At 39.3% G+C, this 20,426-nt stretch overlaps 1 protein-coding gene across 2 annotated transcripts in view; it reads right to left on the reverse strand.

Annotated features, from left to right (window-relative positions):
• Positions 1 to 20,426, reverse strand: part of OLFM3 (olfactomedin 3) — a 167,180-nt gene that overhangs the window by 13,298 nt on the left and 133,456 nt on the right. For both annotated transcript variants that reach the window (XM_063298344.1, XM_063298343.1), the window contains exons 3-4: positions 11,599 to 11,754; positions 2,672 to 2,891 (exon numbers count right to left, since the gene is read on the reverse strand). In XM_063298344.1, the coding sequence (XP_063154414.1) occupies positions 2,672 to 2,891; positions 11,599 to 11,754 (376 nt within the window). The remainder of the gene's footprint in view (positions 1 to 2,671; positions 2,892 to 11,598; positions 11,755 to 20,426) is intronic.

The following is a 20,426-nucleotide window of genomic DNA, read 5'->3' on the forward strand; positions in this document are numbered from 1 at the left end:
GAGGAGACACTTGGAAGAAAACATCACATGCATAATTCCTTTCCCTTCAGCCATAATCTTTGGTCTATATCTGGTTTCAAAGATATGTCAAGAATGTATTATTGAAAAGATAACTAAATCCAAAAATCCAATTCAGTATACTTCAAATTTGGTACCTTGTCTCCAGGAAAATCTCATACACACGATAGGGGAAAATATTATAGTATAAAGTTTCTGAATTGCTACCCAGAGTTTACTAGACTACCATTCAGCACTCTATAAAGGATTAGTGTGGCTAACTCTGCTGTTTCCTCTGACTGATTAAAGGCACTGCTCATGATTTTATTGACAGAAATGAAGGATGATGGTTTGTGGGTTCCCCTTTGTGCAACTGCTTTCCATCCAGTTATTCTGGAATTGATTATTTGCATCTACCTTATTTTGGTGAATATAATTTAAATAATATTTTCCTCCATTAATTTCTCCCCTCCTTATTTAACACAATTCATGGAAGTCAATTACACCCTCTTGTATACTGGATATATTCTACCCATATATGACAGGTGTTCAGAAATGGGCAACCCTGTGGGAATAAGGAAAAAGCCACTCTTTTGAAGTAATGCTGGACAATGGGAATGAAGGTAGCTGAGGCTGTTGTCCTAGATACATACTTATTTGGAAACAGTCAATGATACTTGCTTATAGTTAAAGATGTTTGGCATTAGAAAAACGATCCATTATTTGCCTAATGAACATAAACATTCAACAATACAATGACATACTGTGTGTGTTTGGAGCAGAACATTTCTGATCCAGAGTGCTGTAGAGAACTGCCACTGATTAAATCTATCTTGTGTGTTTATACGTTAACAAAATGACTAGAATATGTTTTCTCAGAAGGGCAATTTGGCCTGGAGTTATGTTGGGAGTGGGGATGGAAAGAACTGCTGGCACAGTGTCCATTTAATTTATTGTCCAGCTGTTTACTATGTCAAGTGCAATGTATTTGTTTAGGGCTATGCTAGAATGGTGTTAACTAAGTCAACTCCTGCTGTTACATGTGTCCATCTGATCTCATGTATGTGTTTGTGGAACAGGGGGTGGTGAAGCTTGGATATGTCGCATAGACTTCTGTATTGAAGACAGATGTGTTCTCTTTCATGGTCAGTAGGCTCTCTGAACCAATGGAATATTCTACCAGTACCTTGGAAGATCTGGTAGGGCATGAGTGCCATCCTGCTGGCAGACATTCACCTCTGAGAAAACTGAGTACATGTATCTGCTGTGACATGTCTATATGCCCATATAAGGCATGCACACAGACAAGTATACGCACAGAAAGATACAAATATCTAGACATGTCTGCACAGCATGCAAATTTTCTAAGCGCAAGGAACACTCACATTTGTAAGGATGCAAAACTAAACTACTTAATTAGTTGTTGGAACTATAATTATCCCCTTTGCAAAGCATAATAATTTGTAGTATTTACAATATATATTTTGCATGATCTGAAAGAGATGTCAGAACTGCCAGATTTTGAAAGGACCTTTGGAATCCAACTTCAGTATCTTTGAATATATAAAACAAAATCTGAAAAACGGAGATTGTAAGTAATCTAGTGCTCCTTTCTAGCTTGGTGGTAGAGGCCTCAACGGCCATGGACGTGACTTCAAGATCCTTCCAAAGTTGCTGATGATTCTGTAATCTTTAACCTGATTGTAAAGAGAAATTCTTAAATGCATGAGAAGCAATCACATTAACTGTATTTAGGTAATTAAAATTTAATTACATTCCAATTAAGATTTTGGCTCGACCATGTCTGTAGCATGCCATTCAAACACCAAGGGTAGCTCTTTGTTCAGAAAAAGACTGTGCTTTCCTGCTTGAGCTTATGCTTATGAAGCATCATTGTCTGAGGCTGCAACGAACTGCAATAGTATTCAGTTTCCAAAATACCCCTGTAGGTCTATTGCTTAATTGATATGGGTCACAAGAGATAACTCTAACTAGATTTGCTAGATCCAGTGTTAGCTATAGCTGCTCACATAGCCACTAAAAAACTACGATTTAGGGAAAGCCCACATAATTTGACATATACTTATAGAGGCCAAATGGAATGTAACTCAGATTAGCGAAATGGTTCACTGACTGCCAATCTCATGGTTGCCAGAGGATAGAGCTTTCAGAACAAAGTTAATAGACAGAAGGAATACCATTGTTATGGGTCCTGTCTATGAAGGAGTGTCATCTGATGTGACTTAGGAAACGAGCCTTTTCTGCTGTGGCACCCACTCTTCAGAACATCATTTCTCTGGAGCTTAGATTGGCCCCGACCCTACTGGCCTTTAGGAAGGTCCTGAAGACATGGCTCTGTCATTGTGCTTGGAGGCCAGGTGGTGCTGGAAAGTGTCTTCAGTGGTTACATTGAATGTAATGTAGTGACTGATTTGGCAGCTGATTTTGGTTTTTATTGACGGTTTGGCAGGTCTGTATGTTTGTTTTGGTTTGTTTTCTGTTTTTCAATGCTGTTTTTAATTGCTGTGAGCTGCCCAGAGTCACTTTGTTGAGATGGGTGGCTATACAAACCAAATAAATAAATAAAAAATAAATTCAGAGGACAAGGTGGCATGGAAGAATTCCAGGCAATGCACACATGAAGAAATCAATGTGGATGAAAGTGTGAACTTACTCAATTTTTTCATGCAATCTCGAAGCCTGGTTTCCAAACTGAGCACTCGTTGATGTAGTTCCTCATAATCATAAGCACCAATTTCCTCTTGGATTCCAGTAAGTACTGAAGACAGATTTCTAATTTCCTCTTTGAACTGGGTGATTAACTTGGCATCTGTTTTGTACTGTTCCAGAACTGGTATCAGTGGTAGAAGATCATCCATCTTTTCTTTCAATTCCTGTGAAAAAGCAGTGGAGTGTGTATTAGGGAAGTGTAAAAAGTGTCATGTCCTCTAAATTCCTTAATAAGATCCTTTTAGGCTTATTTTCAAATCTACTCTTAGGTTTTTTTATTGATCTTGGTATGAAAACTATGATAACTGTCCTGTGAGACATTTAGGAAGCTTAGAATAAATGGCTTCAAGCTTGGAGTAGAACATATCAAGTATTCAGTTTTTATCCTTCTTAAAATAAATCACTTTCTTTTAAGTCAAGCCTTTTCCATTACTATAATTTTTTTAAAGATCCAAAGCACTTTTTAAGAACAACTTGCCTGATCGGAAAGAGAGCATTTTGTCTGCTTAATAATTGGCACTTATCCATATATTTGTGTTATATTACTATGACTTTTCTTGCATGACTGATTACTTATGCCAGTATTTATTCTTGAACTAGGTTACAATTGTCATTCTATCAAAATAAGACAACGATAGAAGAATTGCATCTTTAAAACTGCTCACAAGACTATTTCAATGAGAAAAAGCTTTGCAGTCATGCACGTAATTTGGTTTTACTAATACAGTATTTAGATTTTTCCATTTTCTAGATTAATTCCCACTTCTTCTCAACTGCCATTCAAAGTAGTCCTCAAATTATTCCATAGCTATTTTGCTGGTACTTTACAATTTGGGAGGGGGGGTGGGTGCTGACATTATAAACCTGCATTTAATGAGTTTTATCAATCATTTTGCCAGTGAAACTGTTTTTGAAAAGTTCTTCAGGAATATTCACACTGTTCTGTTTTGGCTTGGTGTAACTAATTGTTGTCAGCTTCAGCTGCTGCTGTTCTTTCTGAAACTGTATTTGGAATTGAGTTGCTAGGGAATGGGTGTGTTATGAACCCCAGTCCCAATGCTTTTAGATCTGTCGATGACACTATTTGCAGTACTAATTTTATGGGTGCAAGATTAGCATTCATTCGAAGAACTGCCTTGGGATTATTGAATGAGATTCTTTTATCATTATTAACATCCATCTCAGGATTTTAGGAATAGTGGTTATAATTAAAACAGCACTGCTGCATTGTTGTTATAGTTAAATTTTAAGGGAATGGGAATTGGATGGGGTTTTCACAATAAGATATGTCAGAAGCACAGAATAGAAGATAAGAAAACAGCAACTAAGCACTGTGAATGGGTTCGTGCTAATGATTTGAGGAGTACTTGAACATTCCTGCTTAGGATAGATGCTGTGGTGACTCTGAGATACGCCCCAAAGAGCAAAACTATAATATGTGATTGGATAAAACTAGCAAAATATCTCCTGTATTATGCCCAATTTTACCCTTAACTTTATTTTATGTAAAACTCCTGTTGAGGCAAAAGAGTATGGACCTAAAATAAAACGTAGAAGAAGTCATGGTTTTTTGGGAGGGTGGGGGGAGGGAGAGAGAAGTTCCTCACTTGGCATTCAAATATTCAGAGAGAAATGGAATGGCTAAAGCAGATGGAGGTTGTGACCGTGTGATGGAAGGACCACCCCTTTTTCATGTGCCTGCCATCTTTACATTTTTGCTTTCCTCATGGTTGCCCCTGAAATGCAGAAGGATATGGGCTACAAAGATCAAAAACCACCATTACTGATAGAAAAATTGTATATCTGGCCCTATCACTTGGTATGGTGAGGCAGCTGCCAGAAGCAGGGAAGCAGCAGTGAGAGATGAACTCTGTCTAATGTACCTGTCTTACAGTCCTTAAGTCAGGGTGCACAATTTTTTTTTTGTGCTGAGGGCCACACTGGGCTGTTGAGTGGCAAGCCTGGGTCTGCACTCCAAATAGTAAACAGGGTTTGGATAAAGATGTGGGCAAAATCAGGGGAAAAAAAACCCAACTTGGATATGATTGAATTCACTTTTAAATTCATGAACTAAACCCAGTTAATAGGATTACTCCATATGTATTTAAGAATTTGATCGTGCTAAAAATTACTGCTCAATAAGAACTTTTAGAAGGGCTTTGGGGAGGGTAGACAAGAGTTTTGTGGGCTAGATGTGGCTGTCCGCCTTGAGGACATTCTAAACTATTCTGTCATTCTGTACTGCAGTGGATGATGCTAGTCCATCACCAGCATTGAAGATGTTATTATCAATCCAGTGAGCTTTGATTTATAGCTCAAAAGGGCAGCATTACCTTGTATTTTGCCTCTCCAGCAAAATGCTGGTTATTGCCTAAGAGAGAAACAGGGCCAATAACCAGTTATTAAAACAGTTAATTCAGTGAGCTGAACTTCTGTTTTCTGCAGGAATAAGTACCCAAGGATTGGCCATAGGATATGTATGGTATTGGGTACTTATTTGTATTAAAGATTCACTTCATCTCTTGGTTCTTGCCTGAAATAGCTGTAGATACTTTCATGTAATGAAAGGTGACTTTTATGAAAGAAGGTGTTGTGTTCTACAAAAACTGTCATGGTAGAGAAAGAAAGAAAGAAAGAAAGAAAGAAAGAAAGAAAGAAAGAAAGAAAGAAAGAAAGAAAGAAAGAGGGAGGGAGGGAGGGAGGGAGAAAGGTGAGGCAGGTCCTGGATTTTAGCTATTGACTTTCTGTCCCCACATCAGAGACATCCTTATCATCAAACCATAGCAGATCACCCTAATACAGCATCTTGGAGGATGGATGCACCCTTATCTTGCCATTTGCTCTATGTGGTTCTGCCTCATTTTTCCAGTCTATGGTTGTGGGACATCATGCAAATAAATAATATAAACTAGTCTTCAACCTACTCTGGGCACTAGTCTAATTCAAAAAGTCTGGAGGCACCATTATTTTCATGGCATCGTGTCCAATAAGAAGAAAAAGAAAACTGTACGAGAGAATAAATGCCTATCACTTTCAACCCAGCTCCAGTAAACAGCTGCAGTGATTTGGGAAAAGACATCAATATTCCTTACAAAACTCCTTTCCCCTTCCCTACTCAAGGATCTTCTTGAAATTTGATCTGGATGTTTCTGGTCCTAGGAGCTACTACCACTGCAAATTTTATCACATTCTCTTGCCAAAGAATGTATATACAATCCAAGGATATGGAGAGTTGAGCTTCATTTTTCCAAATCGTGCTCTAAATCTGAGGAGGAAGTTAAATCAGATTAATCAACTGCCCATATTGAATGGATCTCTTTCCAAGGCCCCCGAATTAATTTAAATGGTTTTTGCCCATTTTTAAAATAAGCAGATATTGTGAAATCAGAATTGTACTCATTGAAGAGAATTACCTTATGAGGAGGGCTGTTAGCACTGCATCATATTGTATAATGATAGTGGTGACAGTGTTAAAAGCACATTTAAATTAATTGTATTTACCTCTTTACCTTAATAAAATCTTTATTTTTAAAAATTCATTTGGGAAACATTAGCATCTGTGGGGAACCCATAGGTAAGGCAGAAATACATGTATTGCACACTCCTAATTTAGAAAGATTGAAATTGCATTGCTAAATTACATGCAGAAATGTTATTATAATAAATGCATTAGAGGAAACTGAGCTCCCTTTGAAACTCCTAATTTTATACTCATGAGAAAAAAATCTATTTACTATAGATGCCCAGAAATTTTGAGCAAGAACGGTTTGGAAAGGATGAATTGGGGGAGTGTTTTATTAGAGAGAGCACCATAAACTCACGCAGACCTTTGCAAACAGGTCTTAAATTCTCTTTCTGTTCCAGAGAACTTAATTTATGAATGCAGTACCACCACTACATAAGTGAATGAGATTCTTTTCAGTGTTGGCTTCAGTATGCTTTCAGGACTTTGGTACAGATAAAAGGCAAGATTTATAGATTCTTACCTAAATTCTCAGACTGTTCTTTCTGAAACAAGCTTAGGGTATTTCCTTACCTTATACAGTAAATGCATTTAATCTGCATACAAGTCTTTTTTCTTTTTAAACCAAACTTGAAGGATATGGATCTATTCCTATACAGTATCTCTCTCTCTCAACTTCAATAAGGTGTCTGAATTAGGGTGGATACAGAATCCTGGAAACTGCAAATGGAATTTCCAACCCTCACTTATTAGTAAGTTCATTAAGATAGAAACTCTTGGAACATTTTGAATAATTTCTTTCCAGGTTTCTTGCCATGTGGACATAGTTGCTATTTATGAAATAAGCTACCAATGGACTATCTTCCTACGTTATGACATCTAACTTTCCTTCCATTACTCTTTCAGCCTCCTCACAATCTCTCACAACTCCAGTTGTACCAGGATTTTCAAACAAGCTATGGAGTGTTTAATGATGTATCTATACTTCAATAAATCTACAAATTATATTTCCTTTCAGAAAAAAGTCCCTGAGATTGCACTAGGTATCATCCAAATTATGGAAAATTGCCACAAAGCTTTGATCAGCAATCTGAAAAATCTGGAGCCAAAAGTTGAAGATCCTAAGGCTTGTTGATTGGACTTTCTTCCCCCGCCTCCCAAAATGGGTGAATTCTTATCTGTGTTAATGTTGGGGCTCAAGATGGATAAGAATTCTCCCGGTGGATAAGGAATTATGTGCAGGTGAGTACAGGGCATCCATGTACTTGAGTGAGTAAGCAGCCATGGAAGGACTGGGATGCTTTATTCTCCTGTATAATCTAGTATAGAAATGAAGCAGATTGGTTTCCCCTCCATACTCAGCACAAAATTTAGTGGGCTGCTGGAGGAGGAGTGGAGGTTCAGTCAGGTTGGAAACAAGCAAACAAATAGGGTAGGCTGGTAATGCTGTGGTTTTATTTACAAGATGTGGCTCAGTGCTGAGCAACTTTTGCCTTCTTTTCTCCAGATGCTAGTACAGGGACTGCAGTTCCCCAGTCCTGTAACATTGCTGAGAGAACTGCTGCTGATTTGCTGGTGAACTGGCCTTGTTAACAACGTTAACCATGAGTTGTGGTGCTGGCTATCAGCTTGGCTGGTTTCAAAAAAGGGCTGGACCAATTCATGAAGTCATGGGATCAATGGCTATTAGCCTTCATGACTGCTTCTAAAGGTCATCTGCTGGGAGACTAGTTGGCTTCTTTGCACAGTGGGTTGGCCACTGTGAGAAAAGACTACTGGACTAGATGGGCCAGAAATCTGATCCAGTGGGGCCATGTTTACGTTCTTATTTACCAATTCCTAAACAAGCTGGTGCCAGAATAGCCTTTTCCCATTTAGCTTCAGCTGACTACTACAACCAACCAGGAAGACAATAATTTCTATTGTGGTACTCCAAGAAGCAAAACATTCACTGATTTTATACAGCTTTGGAACATGTGAAAAACATGTTCATTTGTGTTGATGTTTGAGAGCTTTTTGAAAACTCTCTGAAAATAAGAAATGTGTACTTTTTTTCTAACTGATGGAGTACTTACATAATCAGAAAGGAAGGGTATACACTTAATAAGTAAAAATAAATAATAATAAGCTCATGGGACTGCTGCTGTATTATTCCAGCCATTATTGTATTTTGTACTATATGTAATGTATTTACGATATTATGTACACAGCTTGAGAATCTGCTGTATGTCAGGGAATATAGAAATAGTTTTAATCTGGAATAGTAAGAAAAGGATGGTTTAACTCTGTAACAGAGCTATCAACATCAAAGAGGAACTGGTTTTTTATGTAGCAAATACGTAAGACAGTGAGTGGTCATCCATCTGAATACAGCTTCCTGAAATGTGCACCTAATCCTAAAGGCAAATTAACCAGGTCCTTTGCCATTTTGGAATGTGCACAAGACAGGAAAACTATATTAAAGGGTATGAAATAAGAAGGAAAACATCTTACTTCGCTTTACAGAATCTGAAGAAATAATACATCTTATTTAAAATGTTGTAGAGTCAATCCACATGCTTCAATTGCTGGACCATGCATCTACTGTGTAATATTCACATTGCCAGTTCTATGACTGGTGGCTTTATCCCCAGTCGTTTAAAAAGGTCAATGAGAGCTGAACCAGAGAGAGTGATAGGAATGAATGACTTCACTGCATTTCAACAGCAATAGTAAATATGGAGCCATCACCGAATGGACCTGAGCACTTATGCATGCAAAGCCTGTATTCTCTCTATTCTTTTGTCTCAGTGCATGAAACACACGGCCTGAATTTTTGCAAATTGCTGCTCTGAAAGAAAGCAGTCTATTATTCTGACCTTTTAAGTTACTCAATAGTCTCACTGCCTTGCAATCGCTTTTAAAATGCCAGTTGAAGTATCATATCAAATCAGTTAGCCCAGCCAATCCAAAGATCAGGTCTTTAAAAAGGTTACTGTGTCCAAACAGGCAGTTGCCTTTGACAGCTAGGATTGAGCAGCCGCATGCTGACATTATGTGCGGTCAATGAAAAGTGGAAGAAACAATACAGAATACATGAGCGGCCCAAGACAAGTCTGTTATTAAGACCAGTGATGATAACAATCGTAACAGGGCCGGAACTGACCCTATTACCTATGTGAAGATATCCTGTATTGACAGCATTCTCAACCTTCTTGAAGGATCTCTGGTTAGTTTCTCTTCCTGCATGAGTTAACCCAGGTTAGACTTTAGAGAAGGTTTTCCAATAATACCTGTTATGGCTGGAGGAAAGGAGGAGGCAGCCAGATGATCTGCAGGTCCAGGTCAGAGGGATTTCCTTTTGGAGGCAAAGGTCGGATCTAAGCTCCCACTTCCATAGGGCCTGGAGTCTTCGTTCAACACTGGGAACAGGGGAGCATTCTCCCTTCACTTGAGGGCTTCAGGATAGCTGAAGCAGCACTGATCAGTTTGGGAGGCACAGATAGGTTTGTCATCTAACGCAGCTGCCCACTCCTTGCCTTGTTTGGTGTCTGAGGAAGCCACAACTGTCTCCCTAAAGGAAGGGCTGGCTCTGCGAGTTTGGCAAAAGGCACAGAAACGGGCAGAGAGGCAGAATTGTTCTCTGCTCATCTTTTGTGGAACTGAGGCAGTGCAGAGAGTATATTTTAAGCTGGGGCTCTTCTTTCTGAGAAATGGCCAGGAAGTTTGTCTCCCTGGGAACAGAATACACTACTTCTGTCTCAGCTCTTTGTTGCCCAGAATATTTATTCTTCCCTCTCTTCAACATCTCTAAACTTGATTCCAAAAGCAGAACTTGTCCTCCTGAAAATTTGCATCCTCTTCCCTCTGACTGATCTGCATTTATGTATTGACAAGAAGCAAAAATCCCTGGAAAAAAAGAACCTTGAAAATGATCTTCTCTAGGATTGTAATCACCATTTTTCCTCCCTAAAATGTTTTAGTAATGTTCACATTCATTCTAATGCACTGGTAAAACATTCCACAGCAAGACTCTTAGACTGTGAATAATAAACTAACAGGTTTGGTTCACACAACATGCTAAGCCACATGAACACACAATATTAACCAAGGTTAAAACTAATCAAGCGTAGCATGCTGTATGAACACAGCCACTAGGTCTTCAACTACCTAGTTAAATATGTTGTGCAAACCCAGCTTAGAATCACAAGATGATATCCAGACATAACCATGCTTAGACTTGATTCACTGACTTAACTTAGTCTCAGCTGGTTTCAGGGAGCCTCTTCTCTGTGGAGCTGGAAGAACATCAGAAGTCATTTACTGGACTATGTTCCCTAACCCTAAGGATTCTTATAGCCTCATCAGACACAGTGACATTCATGCTGCAGTGTTTTATCAATGGACAAATTCCTGTTTGTAAACTGAGGGCAAGCTGGGAAGAAACTGGAAGATCAGTTCTACTTTCAGAAATGAGACTAGATAACTCAAGATTCCACACTTTGAAGGGAAGTTTGGTGAGACTCTCTCTCCTTAGCATCATATAGGCTGTAGTCCTCTACTTCCTTACGTATGTAGGCTTCCAGTGAAGAGAATGGGATGGACTTTAGGCTAGACATACATACACTTGTACCATTCATTGCATTATTCACATTTTATGCAGAAGTGTCTGCAGGAGTCGAAGGCTTTGGTTAAAATTGTGAAAGCAGCTTCATGCTATTGGATTCAAGCCTTACACCTTTAGTACATGTGACATCAAGACACATCTACAAAAGGGTAGGGCTTCCATCATAATGGTGCTGTGCTGCTTCGTTGTTCATTTATTTATTGGTTTAAATGGCCACCAAATCAGAAAGACTTCATTGAAATCTCAGTTTACCCTCCTTTGTCCCCCAAGTGGATGCCTCTTGTTTCATCCTTCTCTATTAAACAAACATCTCCAAACCTCAAAATCTAGATGCCAAATTAAAGTTAGTAAGACAAGTAATCCTACTAACTAAACATAGGAACTTCTCATAATATTCCCATCTTGGATATGCATTAGAATTTACATGAATATCATTCCATGTAATCTTGTTATTAAATCTCTTAAACGCTTCACTTATCAGGGAAATCTGGCCACACATGTATGGTCATATATGTTCTTCCTTCCTCCCCCCCTTTCTCCCTTGGTGGAAACCCCATCATGAATGAAGTGACATAGAATGCCTTTACGTTTTTCTATTGTTGCAGAAATTAATGATAATTTCCTATCACAGTGAAACAGCATAGCAAGAGGACGATCCTGTTCAAAACAAGTGTTCATACATTTACTGACAAGTATTTTAAGTTGATATCCAACCCACCTCATACTGCTTCTCACAAGCATATTACTTCTGGCAGTAAGTCAAAACAATCATTAAAAAAAATTAAAAGATGGGAATTCCTACTTGAAAATGCTTGGTCATTAAGGTCTTTCGGTCATCTTCAATTTGCCGGAACTTAGCCTTCAGTCCTTTCATTTGTGTTTCCATTCTCAAAACATACTGGAAATCCCTCTGAGTCCGTAGATTTAACACTTCAATGGACTGAGACATATTCTGAACCTGTGAAAGAAGAACACTGCGCATAACCTCATTTTAAAAAGTGCTTTCTTCTCTCTCTCTCTCTCAATGCAGTTAAATCAAACACAGAGCAACAGTCTGGCATGTGTCAGTTCTTGGATTGTTACCCATTTTTAAGACCTCAGCAAAATGCTGAATTCTTAAATGCCCATGAATAGAGTGCCTGAACCACAGATCAGATGCCACTCCTGTTCTTGGACAAATACAGCTTCTCTAAAATTAGTGAGATGGTGACAATACTGAATTTGGATCCAAGCCTTTATCTATTAGGTATTCCCCTGTACAAACATCTCATGCTGCAACTCAGCAGAATGCTTCCAGACCACCTTTGCCTCCCAGGCAGAGCCAAACGCTATAGTGGTGTGGTCCAAAGGAAGCAGCCTGGTACTGGAACAGGCCATTGCCAAAACGAGGAGCATATAGAAATGTACACCACTCCACCAAAAAGAGAGGCACTTCTAGCTCTTTACACAGAGCTGGTAGGTGAAAGAGATGCAGGAATTTGAACCATGACGGTAGCATGAATTAAATTCACATCCGATATGCAGCACTCAGCAGGATTCTTCCATAATGGCTTCTTAGCTTCTCAATAGTAACATCAGAAGTTCCTTCCATTCTCGTGTGTCTGTTCATCTCTTCCAGTCCCATTTGCCAGAAAAAAAGCTTCACAGGAAGCCTAGTTCAAGAGGGCACAGGCATCCGTTAGGAGTCATGATGATGGCCTATCTGTCATGACATCATCACCCCATGATGCAAATTATGCAATTTACACCATTCCCATCCCATTTGCACAATTATGCCATGTCACTCATAATCTCACTTGTCCCCCACTGTGACACTCCTGCAACCTGGTTGCTTTGCTTTGGGGTTGATTCAGGGCAGCACACAGATCAACAGTAGCCACAGCCTGTTATTAAAACAATATTATGTTTTTAAGGATGCATCATTCTGGGACCTCGTATGCTCCTGAAAAAGGAAATGAGAAATGCAAGTGCAATAGATATGTGGTTTTATATATGAGTGTGCCCTAGCGACACAAATGCATGGCAAATCTGGTTTGTTCTCATATAACATACTCACAGGTGAGCATCAGACTTTTTTTTATCCAGGGAGGTGGGAGGTTTATGACCTCTCTCTCCATATACCTGTCAGCCTTGCAAGGTGATCCAGACATGAAAGACATCCAGAAGTACTAGTTCTGACTTTATTTTAAGGTTACATTAACAGAATCTTGCAAGTCTGAAAGTACATCTCTCCCCTCCTTGCCTTTAGAGTCCAAGAAACTAGGCAGGGTCCCTTCTGAGATGTTTGCCAGGCCCACATTCCTTCTGTGGGCTCTGCTGCCGCTTGTCTGGTCTGTGGCTCTTCCGCCTGTCTCCCAAGGTCACTCTCACATACCATTACCACATCACAGCCAAAGTTCCTCCTGAGTTTCAGTAACATACAGCTTCTCATAAAACGCGAGGAGCTGCTTTCCAAGACGGTGGCCGGACCCTTGCTCTGCACACCAAGCTCCCTGTGGAGCCTGTGCAGTGGCAGCCATTGTGACAGGCAGCTTCTTCCTTTCATTTTGCTGCCAAATCCACAGGTATCATTTACAAATTTGAAGCGAGTTGTCTGCCACATTTTCTGTCTGAACCACACATCCTTTAAAGACAAATGTAGAATATGAACTCCAGATATCAAAGAAAACTGGATTCTGTTAATGTGCTGGCCTGGGGCAGTTATCTTTCTACCCTTGAAACCTACTTTTCTGTGTTCATGGCCTAAGAGCAGTTTAGAACAGCAAAAATCAAAGCTGCATCATGGAAAAACAGACTGTTTCAGTGAATAGGAGGGTACCTGACTTTGGATGGCTATGTTTTGGTGTCAGTGGCGAGGTTTTATAGACATTCAGGCTCTCAGTGAGTGGCATGTGATTAATGGAAGGGAAGGCAGTGGTTTAGTCTTAGGAGAAGAGTGGCCAATGTGTTTCCCCAGATCACAGAGGGCCTCTGAACTTTTCTGTGATCCATTCTGACTGCACCGTTGAAATTGCGTGGCAAATTGCTCAGAGTCTATAATATGGTTTTCCATGCTTTTTAAGGTCATTTTGAACCTAAAAACCTTTTAAATATGCCTTCAAACAGATTTAAAACATTAAATAATATTTGAACAGTTCATCAAAAAGCCCTCATCCACATAAACAATATGGGAGAATAACAATGAATCCCAGCCCTACTAACTTAAATGACTTGGCCCTCAGGAAAAACAAAAAAAGTATTTCCCCACCCACCATCTTCTCAAATACTGTCTTCTTCTCTCCTATGGGAATCTCTTGTTGTCTGTCCATTAGGCTGGGCTCCCAAATTGGAATGTTTTACTAAATAAACAGAGGTACCACATGGGTAAAGTTGTATAAGTCTAAACAGCACAAAACATTACTGAAATGGAAGAAGTCTTGATAAGGCTGAAAAAGCAAAGGATGAAGGGAAAGCAAATGGCTGAAGACTTGTCCCAGAGAGAATGGGAAAGGGAGGGAGATATCAAGTGACAGCATGCCAAAGAGAGTTTCAGGTCTGGGGGAAAGAAAAGCAGGCAAAACTGAAGTTGGTAACAATGAGGGAAGAAAAGGAGAAGAAATCTGAGATAAGTATTCGCTCTGATAAAATGTAAAGTCACATGAGAAGCAAGATAAACTTGCAATATCAAGTAAAAACCAAAAGATGAGGCAACATGGGCATCCAAACTTGGGCATGGTGGAGCAGGTAAATGGCATGAGATGTCTTCTTGAAGACTCTCTTAAGAGTTGGCAAAAGATCAGAAAAAAGAGTCCAATGGAATCTGGGCAAGAATTTCTTGACGAGGATTGGTCTGCCTGACAAGAGTTGCCAACAGAAACTTCCAGGTAAAGAATAACAAAGATTATTGAAGAGTTCAAGGTCTGGGACCAATTTAGAAAAGCAAAAGAACAAGAAAATTGTATGGAAAAATCAGGACGATTCTCAGAGGAAGCAAAGATGAAGCAGAATATTTAATGACTGTGAAGGCTTCTGACTCTGGATGGGTGTGTTTTGATGCCAGTGGACAGTCTTATTGATATTCAGGGCTCTCAATAGCTCATTAATAAATTGCACAGTTTTGTACTGATTACATTAGCATGGAAGTAGCATTTACTTTTTATGTGGTTAAGAGCTATTTAGCATGAGGCACAGAAGGCCAGTATGCCCTCTTCTCTGTATTGATAAGGAGAAGTGGGGAAATTGTGATCCTCTAAAAGCAGCTAAAATATATTTTCAGCAATGTCACCAAGCTTGTCCAATGGTGAAGAAAGCTGTAGTCAACAACACCTGGAAGACCTATGAGATATGTTGAGAGAAGGAAGACAAAATTAAGCACTGGAGCATTTTGATGGCAAAACTATAATCTGGCAATGGTGCTGAGGACTCTTTCCTTGAAAATCCATAGGTCCTCACAAAAAATACAGTTCTCAAGATTCAGTGGGAAGAAGGAAAGAATGTTTATCCGTACTCTTTTGATTTTTCTTCTTCATTCATATAAGGAAAGCATGAACAATGGATGGCAGCAAGCTCTGGCCCCAGCCATCAACATGTTGAAATGCACGCTGGCAAGGGGATTAAGGGGAAAACAGACATCTGTGGGTGATGGCAGGGCTCTATATGATATGAGTGGATGTTTGTACACATGGGCACATATTGCAGACATGAGCTTCAATATGCAGGCAGCATGTGTGAAGCTTGGCCCTGCCTATTTTCTGTACTCTGAAGACACATGGAGGACAGCCTTAATAATGGGAAAGCATTTCAATCACATCCTGTACTGTGGCTCTGCCCTTTGCCTACTTCAGTCTTCATTTGCAAAATAATAACAAAAAGTCAGGATAACGCTGGCAGCTGCTGTTAGCTTGATTGCCACTGTTTTTAAACAGCAAATATAGTAATGCAATATTGGGTCATGCCAAGTATTCAAGTGCAAGAAAATCTAATATAGCCAATTTAATTTCTGTTTTTTGCTCACTCAAAATCCCCGAGTTCTGCACTAATGAATGGTCTAAATGGGATTTTTAATAGGGAAGAGAAGAAAATGAAGCAGGCATGCTGACCTGGGGTTTACTGATGCTTGCAAAAGACTTGGGATAGTGGACAAACAAAACTCCTGCTGTAACTCAGAGCACAGGCAATTCTTGCTGATATTTAATGTGTGGGTGTAGCTTCTCAGAAGTGTACCATCTCCTCAGTGGCACAGTTCTGAAGCTTTTTTGTCATAATTGACTTCAGGGTGTTTCTGCCAACATCAACAACTCCGTGACTATAAACTCACTGCAAGGAAAGTTGGTCCAAAAGGCAAAATAGCTTCTGGGCTGAGGCAGCCACACATCAAAATCACTCCCTTCTTCTGTCAATTTTAGGCTGTCTTACCAGTCCAGTGATATCATTACAGTGCATGTTTCTTTCATCCAGCTTCTGCATCCCCAACTTTTGCTGGTGGGGGTACTGAAACATAAGTCTTTGATTTTCATATTCAGCAGCACCTCACTGACCTTTGCTTATGTTGAAAAAGCTAAGCAGGGTCAGATTTGATTAGTACTTGGATGGGAGATCACCAGAAAGTCCCAGGGCTATAGCTAAGACTGGGAAGTTAAAAAAGAAAAAAGAAAAGAATTCCAGAAATAGACAACAGCAAACCACTTCTGGACTGTTACCCAGAAAACAAACCAAACCAAAACAACCATAAATGTGTCAATGGAGTCACAAGACATCAAACTGGAACTCAAAGGTGTCTTTGGGAATGAGAAGGGCTTCGAGGTATTGGCTTCCTTTTGTCTAAAAGAACAACTTGTAATAAATTATCAAAATCCCTAAAGTGTTGGTCTTTGCATAACCCAACGATAGGATGCATGAATGGCAAATTAACAATAGATCAGGGGCGTACTTAGAAATATCTTGGGGTGCAGTTCCAGACCTCCTTATCTTGGAGCACACTTCCTCCTATCAGGCCAGTGTTGCTCAGCATAGTTCCTCAGCTGTCTTGAGATTTTTCCATTCAAAGGCAGCACTTTGCAAGGTCTTTCTTGCTAACACAGTTTCTCAACTTGTTTATGGTCTTCACTTTTGTACTTTTACAAAGTTTAATACCCTGGGAGCCATCCAGTCCAAGTTTATAAGAGTTATCCTTGCAGTTCCAAGATGAATCAAGAATCCTGCCCTACAGGTAGAGACAAATTTGGTTTCTGTGGGTGCCAGAGCCTGGTACTATCTCATTCATTACTGGTTAATTTTTTTTTTCTATGTCTGTCTGGCCCCACTGGTTCTCAGAGACCATTTTAAATCAACCTGCTAACAAGAGCTAACAGCAAACCCCAGTCTTTAGGTCTCTCTTTGGAGAGTCTCTGCCCATTAGGGTTTGAAAATGCCAGGAGTCATTTTAAGCAGTGTATCTGGGTTATTAATTTCCAAATCAGTCTGAGCCTTGTATCCAACCCCACAATCCACGGATTTTTTTTTTTCAAATGAGTATGTGCCGCCATCCTATCTCTCCTCCATTCTAACTCTGAAATTTTGCTAGGCCTTCAGCTTGGCCAGGTTGGACACACTACCCTCCGTGGTCCTGTGGGGTGTCCCTCTACAGCAGCACAGATGTTCATCTGTTCATAAGGACAGCTCTGTGGAGTCCCTGAGCCACATGCTACGCTGTTGCTCTTAATACAGGGAATCTTGGATGGCATCCATCGATCCCATTTTAAAGAAACCCCTGGCAGAAACTACAATCCTTATTTGTCGCTTCTTCTATCTGACCAGGACTCTGACATTTCTTCCTAGGTTGTCTGATTCTGTACCTCTATTTGTTCTATTCATCTCACCTATGACTGAAGATTAGTGCTAGGCTTGGTGATCGCCACTATTATTTGTATTGAATTAATATTATTGTTATGATATTCTATGCTACTTTTTACTCATATCTATATATTATAGGCATATGTGTTTCTATATAGTATTTTCCGGCTTAAAGGTCATAATAAGATCTGTGACTTTTTTATGAAAGGTGTCATTACATTTACCTGATGCACTCATTGAAATGTCAGTTCTTTGGAGAATAGAAGAAGCAGTATTTGTTCAAAGAAAGAACAAACAAATCTTCTTTCTCTTTCAAGATATTGGTGAGTTATTAACATACAATATATTAGGTTTGCTCTCCATATTAAAATAAAAGAAGAGACACCCAATAACCATGCTTGAGAGTCTGCACATTCTATAAATGCATCAGGTTTCTTGAGTTCATTCTCAAAATTCAAGATTCAGCACTGGCTTTGTGAGATGAAAATCTGGGGAGCCTTGAAACCCATCTTAGAATGCTTTGGATTCAGCATACATATTCCATATACAGTATATACATGGAATCCTGGCTTACTATTAGCTGTATTAGCTGGAGCAGCTACTTTGAACTTCTACAATGAAAAGTAGAGCTCACAGCATCCACATTCACCTGCTTACAAATAATTGTATCACTACTACCTGCTTACAATACGCATCAGAAGAAAACTGCTCCTTTTATGTGGTGTTTTTATGACCTGCCAACAGTGTAGCAGAAGGCAAATAAAAACACAAAATCCTATGATTTTTTTTTCCCACATGAAAGGTGATGGGAACATCAGCTGAAAAGCTCTTTGCTCTTGCAAAGAGAATGAAATTTCCTGCAGTATTATTGTTGACCTGTTAGTAAGGAGAGGGAGTTTGGGGGAAAAAAAACAACAACAACCCATGGAAGGACTGGATATGTCTTTACTTTGATGAAGTTCTAGTCTCAATTCGTTTGAGACTTGTTTACATTTCTATTTGAAAACTAAAAGTTATATTACACTGATTTTTAAAAATAAACCTTAATATTTTATGCAATCAGAAAAACATACGCAGCTATAACACAGGACCTAAGAGGGTTAATGTGATCCCCCATAGGAGGTATGATCTCCAGAGCTTTCTAAATTCCTGTTCAATTCCTTGTTCTCCTTGCCTTGATCATTTTGCTGCTATGTTTGCACATCAGGAACAAACCACTTTTAAGGGAGGAAATAGGATGCTTCACTTGCTGGATGGGTATGGAAGAGATGCACAAAAAATTGGAGGGGTGTATACACACACAGCCCTTTTCCTTGCCACATCCACCTCTTTAATCCCACTGGCTAGTTGCTGAATAAGAAAGCAGAGGAAGGTTGAGACTGGCAGTAAGCTGGAAATATCCCTAGACATGACCCCTTCCCTGACATTTCTTCCCCGCTTTTCCCCGAAGATTTATTTACAATAATATGTTAAGTCATATATCAAAAGCAAAGTGTCTGCTCTATGGACTATGGACTAAAGAATGTTGGTTGCTGTTCACTTGGGTTGGTTTCAGCTGATTTCATGACAAATTGGGATTCTTTGAGAAAAAGTGGAGGGGTCTCAATTCTTTTGGCCATATCTGTATATTTAATGAATTCTTGGTTTGTTTCATACATCTATATTTTTTAAGGTGAAGTTTTTCATAGAAGAGATAGTGTCTTTGAATATTAATAAGAGAATAGCAATACATTTCTCTGTCTCCTGAGTGGTGTGACAATTCTCCTGGGGGAGGGGAATTTATGAGGGGAGCTGCTCTTGACAGCTGTGGGACAAGAGATTAATTCAGAAGTATTGTTGAAAATAACTTTTATAAATGTCATCTAACTCAGAACCAAGAGATGTAATGGAGAGGAGGCCAAATAATGCACAGGAACCACATGGTAGATTTGGGACAGATTAATCTTATATAACCCTAGTCCTAGTTGAAAACAAAATGAAACAGTAAAGTTGGCATTTAATCCAAATGCAGATTTGCTATTTATCTGCCTCTTAACGCTTTCTGAGGAAAAGCTTGTAGAAACAGCAAAGCCACATTTTTTAATTGTCCTTGTCATGATGGAAGTCATGCAAATACAATATCCTCAGCACTGTGACAAAGCTACAACTATTTGTTATGCCACTGCTGCAGCTGAATCTGCAATATGGATTTAGAGAAGGAGCAGTCCTTGTGTGCTCAAATGTAATTAGCTTAAAATCATTTTACTGGGGCAGGGGTGAATTTTAGACAGGTTTGATTATTCAGGTAAAAATACTAAAAATACTACTTATATGTTATAAAATGTGCAATGTTTAGGGTAGAAATACTGCCTCCGATAATTCTGATTATGTGAATATTGTTTGGTGTTAAGTGTTCTTTTTTAGGGCTGCTTAGTAAATTCCTTCCTCACAAGTAATTCCTCCCAATCTGATCACAGAGTGAACAGGGATAAAGTGACTCAGCTGGGCATCTATCGGATTTGCAGACAGGATGACATTTCTAAGTGCAAATGAAACTGGTTAAAGATGAGAACACGAGAGGGTGGTGTCAATGATTTCTAGGGGGAGAACAAAACGAGATTAAAAAAGGTGTTATTTGCCACTGCCAAACTGATTCACCCACGTGCAAAAACCAAAATAAACTAACATCTGAATCAGGGTAGCCCAGTCTTTCTTTTTCTCAGAATACTTGATTTTTCTAAGTAAGGTATGTGATGGGGTGGGACACTGGGGAAAATTCACAAATAATGGGGGCATCCTGGAGGGGGTCAAAAAAGTCAAGATGGCAGCTGCAACCAGGCA

Source organism: Candoia aspera, chromosome 3, assembly GCF_035149785.1.
Source record: "Candoia aspera isolate rCanAsp1 chromosome 3, rCanAsp1.hap2, whole genome shotgun sequence".
Taxonomy (NCBI): Eukaryota; Metazoa; Chordata; class Lepidosauria; order Squamata; family Boidae; genus Candoia; species Candoia aspera.